The sequence below is a fragment of the Panulirus ornatus genome, chromosome 26, assembly GCF_036320965.1.
Source record: "Panulirus ornatus isolate Po-2019 chromosome 26, ASM3632096v1, whole genome shotgun sequence".
In the NCBI taxonomy this organism is placed as follows: Eukaryota; Metazoa; Arthropoda; class Malacostraca; order Decapoda; family Palinuridae; genus Panulirus; species Panulirus ornatus.
Genome location: NC_092249.1, coordinates 3,011,643 through 3,026,613, shown reverse-complemented (window position 1 = coordinate 3,026,613; position 14,971 = coordinate 3,011,643). Strand labels below are relative to the sequence as shown.

At 37.6% G+C, this 14,971-nt stretch overlaps 1 protein-coding gene across 2 annotated transcripts in view; it reads left to right on the top strand.

Moving 5' to 3' along the window:
* Nucleotides 1-3,669, top strand: part of LOC139757399 (transmembrane protein 107-like) — a 14,469-nt gene extending 10,800 nt beyond the window's left edge. For both annotated transcript variants that reach the window (XM_071677843.1, XM_071677844.1), the window contains exons 2-5: nucleotides 177-314; nucleotides 1,950-2,017; nucleotides 2,954-3,054; nucleotides 3,358-3,669. In XM_071677843.1, the coding sequence (XP_071533944.1) occupies nucleotides 231-314; nucleotides 1,950-2,017; nucleotides 2,954-3,054; nucleotides 3,358-3,521 (417 nt within the window). In that variant the 5' untranslated portion in view covers nucleotides 177-230 and the 3' untranslated portion in view covers nucleotides 3,522-3,669. The remainder of the gene's footprint in view (nucleotides 1-176; nucleotides 315-1,949; nucleotides 2,018-2,953; nucleotides 3,055-3,357) is intronic.
* Nucleotides 3,670-14,971: the final 11,302 nt, after the last annotated feature.

Here is a 14,971-nt window from a genome sequence, read left to right as displayed (position 1 = left end):
TATATATATATATATATATATATATATATATATATATATATATACACACCTAAAGTTAAAGTTATTATGCAGATTTTGAATCAGAGCAGCATGTCTAAAGTAATGTGTGCCAAAACTACTACTTGAAAGGATTTTGTAGACTATATTCAGTCTTCTGATCAGTTAATCTTCTTCAGATGAGAGTGCACGAAAGGACATCCATGTAACAGCTATCAAGAACATAAAGCAAGATGAGAGTGACAGGACTTATCCCGGCACGGTTTTTAACACTGACGTCGCACTTGGTGCTTCTCATCACAGTTTTACTAGCTAGGGTAGGTCGACTACGTTTATGAATTGAATTTGTTGATAGAATAAGCTCTTATCTTAAGGTCGTCCTCTTCTTTTTCTCAGAACTCTTTTACTAAACATCACTCTTACTCCTGCAGTATGAACTGCTTTTCTCCCGTTTGCATAACCAGAAAATGAAACTTGTCTTCAGCTTGCCTATAATTGGATGCAAATGGTGAGCATGATTTAGCTAAATAATTACTGCATCTGACAAATAACCTTTGAAACATTTTCTTATTGATGCCCCATTGTTATTTTTTTATTACTTTTTTTCCATAATCGCCGTCTCCCGCGTTAGCGAGGGAGCGCAGGGAAACAGACAAAAGAAATGGCCCAACCCACCCACATACACATGTGTATACATAAACATATATATTTATATGATATATATATATATATTTTTTTTTTTTTTTTAACATTGTCGCTGTCTCCCGCGTTTGCGAGGTAGCGCAAGGAAACAGACGAAAGAAATGGCCCAACCCCCCCCCCCCCCCATACACATGTATATACATACGTCCACACACGCAAATATACATACCTACACAGCTTTCCATGGTTTACCCCAGACGCTTCACATGCCTTGATTCAATCCACTGACAGCACGTCAACCCCGGTATACCACATCGCTCCAATTCACTCTATTCCTTGCCCTCCTTTCACTCTCCTGCATGTTCAGGCCCCGATCACACAAAATCTTTTTCACTCCATCTTTCCACCTCCAATTTGGTCTCCCTCTTCTCCTCGTTCCCTCCACCTCCGACACATATATCCTCTTGGTCAATCTTTCCTCACTCATTCTCTCCATGTGCCCAAACCACTTCAAAACACCCTCTTCTGCTCTCTCAACCACGCTCTTTTTATTTCCACACATCTCTCTTACCCTTACGTTACTCACTCGATCAAACCACCTCACACCACACATTGTCCTCAAACATCTCATTTCCAGCACATCCATCCTCCTGCACACAACTCTATCCATAGCCCACGCCTCGCAACCATACAACATTGTTGGAACCACTATTCCTTCAAACATACCCATTTTTGCTTTCCGAGATAATGTTCTCGACTTCCACACATTCTTCAAGGCCCCCAGATATATATAGATATAATGATATATATATATTATATATATATATATATATTTTTTTTTTTTTTTTCCGCTGTCTCCCGCGTTTGCGAGGTAGCGCAAGGAAACAGAAGAAAGAAATGGCCCAACCCACCCCCATACACATGTATATACATATGTCCACACACGCAAATATACATATATATATGTGTGTGTGTGTGTGTGTACGTGCAACTTTACTTGCTAAGGCAACCATATTTCTTTTAACATGTTCTGAGTGTTCATAATGCAAGCAAATGAAGAAGACTTCCAGTATGTGATATCCAAACCAGCTTGCAGAATTCTTTGGCATATGTTTTGGATGTTGCTGTTGAGTCTTTGACGTTGTAATTGTCAAGGATTAGGGTAGATTCTGATTTTTTTTTCTATCTAGAATACTGTATGTGTGACATATAGATAGAAATGCTGTTCCAGAATTATTTTACTTATGTTGTAGGTATAGAAATTAGAATATATGTTGTAAATAGATTGCTTAGTCTTGTGCATTTTGCAGGAAGAAAACGTTCTTGCCTGCTTGCCTGTTGATCACACAGAAGTTGAATATAAGAGGCGTGATGGGGAGTAAGTACCAACACAGTGAAAAAACATTTAGTATATTTTGATAGCTAGTTTTATACCACTCTAAGCAGAATTTTCCTTTGATAGCTAGTTTTATACTACTCTAAGCAGAATTTTCCTAGTACAGTCTCCTACAAATGCTTTGTTTCCTATTTTATATACTTTTAGTGCAGTGTTTTAGATCAGTGGGATATGACAGCAAATGAAAACATGAAAGCAGAAGTGAGTCATAGGGGTGGGTGAGGTGGTGGTTTTGTGAACACCCAAGAATGTGTGGAACGAGATCATAAGTTGGGAGGGCAAAATTTTATGAATGTGAGCCTTGATGTTCAGAGAGGGATGGATGTGTTGGAAATGAAATGTTCTAGGACTAAATGTGGTGTGAGTTAGTTTGATCAGATAAGTAATAAAAGGGTAAGAGAGAAGTGTAGTAATAAAAAAAGAGTGTGGTTGAGAGAACTGAAAAGGGTATGCTGAAATGGTTTGAATGTATGGGGAGAATGAGTGAGGAAAGGTTGATAAAGGGAATTTTTGTGTTAGAAGTGGAGGGAACAAGGAGAAGGGGGAGACCAAATTGGAGAGGGAAGGATGGGGTGAAAAAGATTTTGAGCGATCTGGGCTCAAACATGCAGGGTATGAAAGGCATTCACAGGGTAGAGTAAATTGGAATGAAGTCACATACAGGGGTTTCAGTGGACTGAACCAGGGGATGTGAAGTGGCTGGGGGAAACCAAGGAAAAGTTTGTGTGTCCTTGTTGTGCATAGAAAGCCATGGTTTCAGTGCATTGCACATGACAACTAGAGAATGGATGTTAGCATATGCAGCCTTTCTGTATCTGTTCCTGGCACTACCTTGTTAGTGCTGGAAACAGATTTAGTATAAAAAAATTCATTTGGCATAGAAGTATCTTTGTAAACATAATTCATTGTTTCTTTCAGATTTCTTGGAGGATTGATTGCTGGTATTGCACTGATTGCCCTTGAGTTCATTGGTTTCATCTCAGGAGTCTCCATGTTTACTGGATTAACCTCACTTATATGTATCCTTTGGTACAAAAGAAGTTTTTAGCCATTAGATAATATAGTAGTTAACCGTGACAGTTCATTGAAACAAAGAATGAAAACAGTCATGAAATCATCCATTCTGCCACTATTACCCATTTATTGTATTTAGGAATAAGTCCTATAGACATGCCTCTTGTCTGAGAGGAAGGAAGTGGAGACACTTGTTATATGTGAAGTGCACAGATTGAGTGATATGAGGGGGAATTTCATGGTAATTAATTATTATTATTATTTGATTCTTTTATCTATTTGCCAAAATTTCTTTAACTATGAGTCAGCTATTGCCTGTCACTGTGGAGCCTCCATCAGCTTGGCGTACATGGTACTGGACTCTTGGGATTGTAGACTTTATTGGTGGGTCTTTGCTTTAACCTCTTTTTTCCCTGCCATGACAGAGATAGGAGTTATGATTAATGTTCTCATGTTCAAAAAGAATGTATGAAAGTGCCTGTTTGCTGGATTGCCTATTTTGACAAAAGTAGATTTTATTTTGCTTATGACTTGTTTCTTGAGTATTGTGCTCTGAATTTCTGTATTGTAAGTATGGCTTGGTAAGATTCTTTTGTATGGAAATAAAAGAAAGAAATATTGGAGTGCATTCTGCCTTATTTTCCATCATCACAGAAATACAAATAAAGTTAGATTTCTCAGTTATTGTTATGTAGGTGATGGCTTCAGAAAAAAACATTACTGAGACAAATATCCAGGAAGGAAAAGGGAAAATGCTCTTTTTATAAGTTCTTTTCTGCTACTTGTGCTTAACTTTGATTTCTAATCCCACCTCACATCAAGTGATATTAGATATTTCAGAGTTATTCTAAAAGCTAGTTTTATTTTCTATATTTCAGTCCTGCCTTGTTTCTCTGCTCTTACTAATTCCCACCTTTATGTGTATGTTACCCAATGAAGACACAATTAGTTTTCACACCATTATTGTTTAACTCTGTCTTTTTGTGTAAATATTAAACATGATACATTACTGTGTATCAATATTTTTCACTCACCATTGCTCAACTAACACTTTGATTTACATATTTACATACAGAATTTTCTTACTGCTATACATTTTTTATTCCTCTAAATGTCAATGGTAATGTTCCTGGTGACTATAAAAGTATTGATGCTTGCAGTGAGGTAAATATCACCTTTTTCACTGGGACAAAGTGTCATATTCTCAGTATGTCCCAATCCTTACTTTATTCTAATGTTTCCTTCTCTGCTTCTTCCTCTTTACATTCCTGTCTTCCTCTTTCCTGACTGCTCTCCCTTCTTCCTTTACCTCTACCTCATCAAAGTGCAAAGAAACAGTCAAGAAAACAACACACACACTATCTCTCTAATGCTCGGATAAAACTTTGCTCTTCAACTTTTTGCATGGGACACTCAAAATGGAAATCAGTTTATAAACTTTTCTTTCAAAACTTAACATTTCTCAGATGATGTAGTTTGTTGAGTTTAATTTCCACTAATAAGAAGGCAGGAAACAGTGATGAAGATAAGTAGAGTATATGCCACTCTATTGAAAAAAGTTCCTCCTCCTTCAGAGTGCTGTAGGGAGTGGTGTATAAGTGTATACTTTAATGAAAGTGACCTCTTCAGCTTTGGGTTTTTTTTATTAAAGAAAAGTCATGACCAGAAGATAACCTCCCCAACTTGTTCTGGGATAATCTGGGTTAGGTTTGTGCCACAGCCTAAGTGGAACAATCTTTCCTTCCCTAACAGCTGCTTAGAGAAACTAGGGGGATTGGAATTTTATTTACTCTCATATGAAGGACCATAACCTTTGTCATAGCTAAACCTCTGATTACTCATTCCATCTAATGTATATGCTTTGTTTCTAATTTCTTAATTTTATTTGGTTGATAGAGTCCCAGATGACTGGAGAGATGAAGTGGTTTTCCTGCTGCATATAAGAAAAAATTTTGAACATACAGGTAACTGTAGAAAGAGATAAGTGTCGGAAGTATTGTAGTTAGGTGTGTGTTAAGTGTAGGAAGTACTGTAGTTAGGTGTGTGTTAAGTGTAGGACGTATTGTAGTTAGGTGTGTGTTAAGTGTAGGAAGTATTGTAGTTAGGTGTGCATTAAGAGTAGGACGTATTGTAGTTAGGTGTGTGTGTTGGTAGAGGTATGGTTGATTAATAATATCACTGGTGGTTTATCTGGAAAGAAACAGTTTTTAGTGTTAAAAATGTGTTGTTCAGTGTACAGAAAGCAAGTAGAGCTATGATCCTCAACATGAAGGGTTAACTTGTAGAAGTGATGATGAATTACAAAACTCAGATGAGGGCTGACATGTTTCAATGTTGGGATGTTAATGACACACATGGTAACAGAAAGGTCAAGACAAGTGTCATAGAGAGATGAGATATATGAAAGAATGATAAGTAAATGCTAGATGCTGGCAGCTTTATACATATACGTTAGTGATTGGCTGCTTGGGTCACATGAGATGAGGGAAACTTCTGTGTAATATGTGTAACACAGTCCAAAAGGTTGTGCTACAAGATAATGCCAAATATGGAAGTAAAGAAAACCACTGCTAATGTGTTCTAAGAAGCAAAAAATAATGGAGAAATCTGAGTGAATGAACGAAAGATTAAGGTGTTTCAAAAGTGAATGATTAAGAGGAATTGTGGATGAGGTATTGGAAAGAATTGTACTTGCTGCTATGTTTAAGAAAAAGATATGGTAGAATTGGCATGCTTGTGAGTTTGGTATTTGTCAAAAGGTTGACATTCAGTATAAGAACTTAGCAGACCTTTTAGAAGCGTGGTAATAGAATGATAGGTGAGATAAGGGAATTTTAAAGAATAGATGAAACCACGAAAGTTGAATTTTAAAATTAAGGGCAGTAGCAGTGGAAATAATAATGCAGAAATTTGATGAGGATAAGTGAGATGAGTGAATGTAGAGTGTGAGGGAGACGAGTCAGTTGGGAAATAAGGATGTGTATATGCGTAATCATTGGACTGTAGATGTGAACTCTCTTATAAACCCTCATGCAGTTTGAACCATCCAGATGTATCATGTACAATGTCGTATGGTATGTTAATGTGATAGGTAGTGTTATCATTTGTCAATTCTCTCTTTAATGTGATTAGCAGTTTTTATCATTTATGAGTTCTGTTAAATTTTATTTGTAAATTTCCAGTGGCATACCTAAATGATAGATTTATTAAGCGATGATAGAAGAATACTCGAATATTGCAGTTTTATATTTGATTCCAAGTACTTTTTTTTAATATGAAATATCATGAAGGGTTTTGGTCTTCAAAAGTACGGTAGTTCTCACTAACATTGAATTTCATTTTTCTCCTATCAGTATGTTTTTTAAGTGTAATATGTATGTCTTATTCTGATGTTGGAAAATACAAAATTTGATAGAGGATATAGTACAAAGCCCACATTTCTGGTCCTACATGCCCAAGTCCAAAGCTTTTCCCCCTCCAACTCCATTTCTTTTATAGGTTTCCTGAGTGTCTCCCGAGTTTCAAAGTTGTATCATGTCTACCACTTTAGGTAGGTACGTGTGAATCCTAGTCTTCACTCTGAATTCTTCACTGACATTCACCTTTTCTTTGAGTGCATCATGTAAGCCATATGTTTAATCCTTGGGAAAGCGGGACATGAATTGTGTCACTCTGTACAGCAAATGTTGGACGGAGATCACTATCATAGCTATTTTTCGTGCTATGTAGGTAACATGAAAGGCTGGTTTAGGAGCAAATCGTAAATGTGAACGCTGACAACCGTAAAAATTTAATGCATTCACTTTTATTAGAATCTAATTTCACAATACATGTAATCCACGTTCATTACATTTTTGTGTATCACGAAAGATGGGTATATATATATATATATATATATATATATATATATATATATATATATATATATATATATATATATATATATACCTTCATGCACAGAATGTCTGGGTCTTCATCAACAACTCTAAGAGTCTTTACGAATGTTTACCGAGTTCAGAATGTTTGTAGAAAACTTCGGCCATTTCCAGAAACCGAGCCATTACCGGCTGTCTCAGAATTATGACCCAGCACTGTTTCCAGAGCCAAGCTGCGTGGGACTTAGGGAAGAATTTGTCTTTAACAAGTAATGTTGAATAAGGAAAATACGTCTAGATACTGAAGTAAGAAATTAATGTAGCAGGGCATAATGATACCTGAAAGTTACTTCAGACATTTGCTTGCTGTAGTTTAGCTACAGAATTGCATTATACCGAGTATTGGTAATGTTAAGAAAAAAAAATCAGAGTAGGAAGACAGCCATCGGCCGTGCAATATTTTGCCGACTTTATGCGTGACACAAGAGGATGTTTCCTCCCGGAGCAGCCATGTCGTTGCTCAGGTCCCGCCTCCATCACACCCGCTTGGCTTTTACTCCTCTCCTTTATCTCTTTTATCTCCCACCAAAGATCCTTGACCTTTTTTTCCCCCAGGAAGACATGTTGGCGACTGGCACTTTGCCTTCCTACGAAAGGAAATGGGGTGTGCGTATATATATATATATATATATATATATATATATATATATATATATATATATATATATATATATATATATATATATATATATATATTTGTTATTTGAGATACTTGTTCACTACTAGAAGACTGAAAAGCAGCATCCAAGGTATGCTCAATTAGTCCTTAGTGGCGGCATCAGCTGGCCAACCATTATGCACCCCCCTCCCCCAGTAACCTAACTGCTCCCCAATTGCATCCTTATTACCTCCACTTGCCTAGAAATATACATCACTAACCTTCCTTACTTTCTCACGGCCACTTTCCCCGTTGCAGTGTTCCTGTGACAGCTTTACGTCTCCTCTCCAATGGTGAATTCTATTAACCCAAAAGGCTACATACAGTTTAGGACACTGGCTCAGTGTAGAACGAGAGAGGTCGTTTTACATATCACCAGAATCACGTCAACTTCAAATCTGGCAATGGAGATGATGTCGACCAATTACTAGGAAAGATTCTCGGTGTTGTGTAGAGCTTAAACTTCCCTGCAGCCCAGCGCTGCGCCGCTGCAGGTGAATGTAGGTAGACTCCTTTGAAGCGGGAGGTTCTTTGACGAGACCGTGATTCTAGTAATACAGCTTCATCAGAAGGTGACTCTTCCACCACTCACGGTGTATCATCGAGCAGCTGGAGTCCGGTACTGAAAGTGAAGTGGGCTATATTTGAATATGAGATGCAGACTTGTGCAAGCAAACAAGGAAATATACATAAGTGTCGGCTATCCAGATACACAACGTAGCAAATAAATGTATACCCGTAGATATCTGTCGTATGTGAATGCATTACATACCGTGCCATACGTATAAATTCACAATGGTACTATATCTAACGTGTATGAAACCCCACAGGTGGAGTTATGTTTGGATTACACCGATCTAAAAATATATATCCGCGAAAAAGTTGCCGGTGTGCAGTTTTCAATAACGCGACACGGTCGTGTAATGTGAATTTAAAACGGCAGGAGAGGATAAACGTGAAACTAGTTACCGTACTTCACGCGGCTTTCTATAAAAAAAGAAAAGAAAAAAAAAATTGTCGAGATGACGGTTTCAAAAAGTAATCTCTGTCCAAAAGACAAAGGGAGGGTCTGCGGTGGAAACAGGGCAAGGAGTCCCTCTTACCCAGGCATCGAATGTTCTTGATCAGAAGTTTATGACGTGGAAATATAATCCAGAGAAGCAATAGAATAAATTTACTTGTTTGTATGTAGCTTAGAACGCTGTTAGTAACCCGTCCAGATACACATCAACATTGGTATATACTCTAATCATCACGGATATGAATTCAGTTCTTCAAAACATTAGTCTCTGTATGTTGTTAGAGGGGAGAAAAAAAAAACTTTTAATATATCAGTAACCACGTATGCAGATTTTTTGGGAACCTTATTTTCATCTGTCGAAAGGAATATGATGGGTTACCAAACATGCAGATGTTTACCTCACAGGCCCGAGCCTAGCCCGACCCCCTGAGAAAACATGATGCTCTTCCCCTTAAAATATTGTTATGGTCTACCACTGTGAAACAAACATATTCCTTACTGATTCATTTTTTTTTGTTCTATGTTTTTGTTCTATCAGATGTATTCTATAGCCAGCCCAACGTACGGTTTAATTTCCCTTACGTGTCATAGGTTTATCGAATGTTCATGTATATAGGGGATTTAGAAAATTTTTATCAAGTGGCAGTAAGATTGATTTTGAAACAATCTCGGCTTTATTTAACGAAGAATTTATATCAATGAAGATTTGTAACTGCAGTAAATGGTGGGTGGAGCAGATGCAGCATTCTGTGTGTGAGTGCTTGCATGTGTAGCCGTTGATGGATGTGGGTGGGTCAGTGACAGACGGCCAGTGATGATGGGTGTGGGTTGCCAACGATGGATGTGGGTGACCACTGGTGGAATTGTTGGAGATGCGAAGGACTGTTCATCTTGAGTATTGTATAAAGGATCCCAAACGCTCTGTTTACTCTAGACAGATTGTCATCAAGGGTCCATTATTTCTCCACTTGGATTCCTGTTCTTAAGTTTACCGTAACCAAAACCAAAACTATGTAACTTAACCAAGAATTTTCTTTACCCAATCTTTACCAACAATATAGTTTTTGCTTGTTTACAGAACAAATCTTAGTGGTGAATTTTATATTGTATTATTCAACCTTAACTCGATATTAGTCCTTCTGGGAATAGTATAGTATAGTATAGTATAGTATAGTTTAGAATAGTATAGGATAGGAAAGTATAGAAATACGCAAAAATTACATCCTGTGCCATATATATATATATATATATATATATATATATATATATATATATATATATTATGTGTGTTTGTGTATTATATAAACCTTTTGCATTTGTAAGGCAAAAACTCATTTCGTGTTGTCAAAGTGAGACCATAAAGTACGGTTAAAGTGTTGAGCGTGCGGGGTTAATGAGAGCAGCGGCGGCCACACCTTAGGGTAAGAAATCAAGACCCCAGACCTTCTTCCTCTGTATGAATATTTTACGTCATGAATAATTCAGCTGCACAAAGGAGAGTGTGTGGGGGCGGGCAAGGCAAGACAGCCATGCCATTTTTTTTGAAATGCTTTAATATATATATATATATATATATATATATATATATATATATATATATATATATGTTAGGATTTTCTTTACAAATATGGACTGAATGTTTATTTTACGCCTCCCCCCCCCTCTCTCTCTCTCTCTCTCTCTCTCTCTCTCTCTCTCCTGATATGTGCGTTTTATTTTAAACGTGCTTGCCTTTTTTTTTTTTTTAATGCGTTAATGACCTTACATCAATAACTAAACCTGCGAGAAAATAGCCTCACTTTGCTCTTCCTGTTCCGACATTCAGAAAATATTGGTATAAGAATGAAGGATTTCTCGCCCCTTATTGTTCGTCTCTTAATTAAAGCAGGAAATTCTAGTGCAACATTCTTTTCGCTATCACCAATGTGTGTGTGTGTGTATGTATATATATATATATATATATATATATAGATAAATATCGAACAAAGTGCATATGAACGCGCACTTTCATAGAAGATTCAAGCCTCCAACAACCAGGATCGTACCCGGGACTCCTGTATACTAGGCGGGATCGCTACCGCTAGGCTATGACAACATTTCGTATGAAAATGACTTTTCGAATGATATGTACTCGAATGCCCTTCGTCTCACTTTAGTGAGCAACGAAGTCTACATCGGCCATATATATATATATATATATATATATATATATATATATATATATATATATATCCAAGGAATGTATTTGATGGGAAATTTTCTGTTTACGTCATATGCAATATAAGGTTGGGTGTGGTAGGGCAAATAGCCCCTCTGCTATATTACCTCGTCTATAATGTATGTATAATCAATATTTGATATTGCTCAATAGGGCGACATTTGCATATGATAATTAAAACAACGGGCAAAATGATTTGCAACGGAATTTTTACTTTACCCGTGCCATTGCTATCGGTAAACAGGGCTTTATCAACGCACTTGAATACTTTTTGCTACATTGGCAACTTTGTTTTGTTTGTTTCCATTGCACTATTCTGTAAAAAGATATATCATTACTTTACTTTTATAACCAATAATATATGTGAGTTCTGACAGCGAACTTGTTTTTTTTTTACGAATGATTTGTAAGTGTTAATCAAGTCAGCGTACATGGTAATTCAAAATTTATTAATCCGAGTCGTGAGGAGTGATGTATTCTGAATGAAAGGGAAATTTAAAACGTAGACAAAGAGAGGAATTCTCGAACGATGTGGACTGGTGAAATGAATAGATTCCGAGGGGAATGAGTGAAGGACGTACAAACAGGTAGAAGGATAATCTAAGGAATATCTCTCGTCTTTAGAGTGAGTATACATTGGCTAGGTAGTTCTTGGTATAGTATCTGCATGACAGCAGTTTGAAAGTATTTCATTCAAGCCTAAAGCTAACTTTTAGTAATCAGTGTTGAATGTTATTTGGCTTTTAAGCCTATCGAGTGTCAGAGTCACGAGAAGGGTATAATTTTGAGGCCATCACGCATTCGGTGGATTTGAAACGCTAAAGAAATCGAGGAACATTGTAATTGTAAGGTCGTGTCCGAGAGAAGTGAGCATATTATATGTTGTTGTGGTATACTGTATGTACTCATTCGAATGCCCTTCGTCTCATGTTGGTGAGCAACAGGTCTCCACCGGCCATTTCCCATAATGGTTCACACAGCCAGCATTTTACCGAACCTAACTGTACAAACGCGGAGGTATATGAATACGAACAAAGTACATAGAAACGCGCACCTCCATAGAACATACAAACCTCCAACAGCCAGGATCGAACCCGGGACTCCTGTGCGACAGGCGGGAGCGCTACCGCTAGGCTATGATGGAGGTTTGTATGTTCTATGGAAGGTACGCGTTTCCTATGCACTTTGTTCGTATTCATATACCTCCGCGTTGTACAGTTAGGTTCGGTAAACTGCTATCAGCTGGCTATGTGTGCCTGTTGGGAAATAACCGGTATAGACCCCGTTGCTCACCAATGTGAGACGAAGGGCATGCTACCATACTCTCAAGATGATGGCTTGAAAGTATATGATTCAGTGCTTTCAGTAAATTTTACAAAGCAAATTTCTCAGTAAGGCAACCGTGCAGAGAGCTCAAATTACTTTCTCGTAGACTACTGACGTTTCAGCGGGTAAAACTTAACGTCGCACTCACATCTAAATATGTGTACTCCGAAAATGAATATGCATCCGTGTGCATTATGTATCTATTTACCTACGGGAGTCGCATTATGGTCAACGGGTCGGTGAATACCGTTGCGCAGCGCTGAAAACCTTGGCCTTTGGCAAATCAAGACACAGGCCACTACTTTACCGCGCCGTTATTATTCTCGCTCATTTGTCAGTTGTCCCGGTGCCGGTGGGTGAGGCAACTGAGCTTTTGTTTAGTCATTAGTTCGAGTTTTCCAGATGGAGTCTTTGTGGAAAGGTCACCGCCGTTGGCTCAGTTTTTGTAGGGGGCACAGCCTCACCTCGGACAGCAAGTGTGGTAAAGTTCACCAGGCGAGGTCGGTTTTGCTTAATTCCAAACGGAGTAGAAAGCGTCACACACACACACACACACACACACACACACACACACACATATATATATATATATATATATATATATATATATATATATATATATATATATATATATATTCCTATGAGTCCATGGGGGAAATGAAACACGATAAGTTCCCAAGTGCACTTTCGTGTAATAGTCACATCATCACATCATCAGTTTATGTCTGCATAGTATTCCCATATGCCATGAAAGACTTTAGCTTGGGTCACTGACGAAACTAGTGGAAATAGACCCCCCCCCCCCCCAACTACCGCCCACTTTTCCTCATTCAGTGGATCAACTTCCTTCACACACACGCCGGCTTTGAAGGAACTTCTTTCAGTCCTCTACATTCAGCCGGCATACATATATTTTTTTCTTTTTTCTATCCGTAAGTGTTTCTAATGTAGTGAGTTAGCTTAACCTCCGGAGTAAAACGTTATGCCTCAGCTTATGTACTTAAAACAGCGTGAGTACCTGTGTTTACAACCCGTCATTACGAATCATGTTTTATGAGAATTTTGAGTCCTTTTATACGCACTCGGAACTTTAGGGATGAACGAGAAGCTTGGAGGAAAGAGGATATTGTTGCACAAAGTGTACTACAAGCTGCGCCAAGCCACTCGCAGTGTCATTATTTCTCGCTGGCTTAAAGTGTTTCGTCCATTTGTAGTTTCCTTCCGTTGGATTCTTTTGTCCATCTTGGAAAGGTACTTCAGATCAGAAATCATTTGTACCGTGAACGTTAGAACGTCGTATAGCTGTGCCTAAGGAGAATATTTCTTGTGTAAAAAAAAAAAGAATGTGTCGCATTAGGGCGCTTTATTTTTAAGTATTAAGTACACTTAACCTAAATACATGTTCTGCAAGTACTTTTGGACCTTCTCATGTTAAAGATTATGGCAAGACGTTTTGTATCTAACCTCCAGTCGTGTAATACCATGTATTTTGAAGTAGTTGCACTTTTAGGTATTTGATTCTTTCCTGTGTTGTTCTTCCAACAATGTTTACATATAGTTGGGAATGTACAGTTTCCTTGCCGTAATTCCTACTTGGTTTTCTATAAACTAGTGTTAAGAGAATAAGCAATTATCTCTGATGTCTTTCCATTTACGGACATTAGCTGCACTACAGTGTATTATATACGATCGGTTTTGTGGGATATACTTAAGTATGCTTTGTGTAATCAGTCAATTTGATAGCCTCCGTACCAGAGGCCTAGACGTGATATGTCAGCCTGTCGCCTCAGTTCATGACATAGACTTGGTAATTCACCAAAACTCACCTCGGCTTTCGTGATTTAACATTGACTCAGAATTGCTGTCCAGAATATATATATATATATATATATATGTATATATATATGTATATATATATATATATATATATATATATATATATATATATATATATATATATATATTATATATATATATTTTTTTTTTTTTTTTTTTTTCATACTATTCGCCATTTCCCGCGTTTGCGAGGTAGCGTTAAGAACAGAGGACTGGGCCTTGGAGGGAAAATCCTCACCTGGCCCCCTTCTCTGTTCCTTCTTTTGGAAAATAAAAAAAAAAAAAACGAGAGGGGAGGATTTCCAGCCACCCGCTCCCTCCCCTTTTAGTCGCCTTCTACGACACGCAGGGAATACGTGGGAAGTATTCTTTCTCCCCTATCCCCAGGGATAATATATATATATATATATATATATATATATATATATATATATATATATATATATATATATATATATATATATATATATATATATATATCATGTTATGACACATACATCATTCGCCAGATTATGCGAGTATGTCACAATTCTTCGCTTTAAAAGAAATACGATTGATCAAGGATATATTTTCAAACTCCTGGCAACGCTTTGGTTTAAGAGATTTATCGTGCGAATTAAACTCCTGTCCGTTCATACACTACGGCTGCGTGTTGCGCTCGTGTGCAGTGCATTGAGGGACGATTAGAGAGGTAAAGAACTGAGACTGAAATCACTTCATATATACATCTTTAACATATTGCCAGCGGTCGTCAACCACACATAGCAGCAAGACCCGCTAGTTTGATCAATCTTCCGATTACTTGCTCCATTTGTAACGTCATTAGTTATCACTTATCTTGATACTGGGGTGAATGGAATAGGCTGTTGACAGGGTGTTGCAAGAAGAGGGGCTGGTGGAAGACACCAAGGGTAGCGCTGTCGTGCTC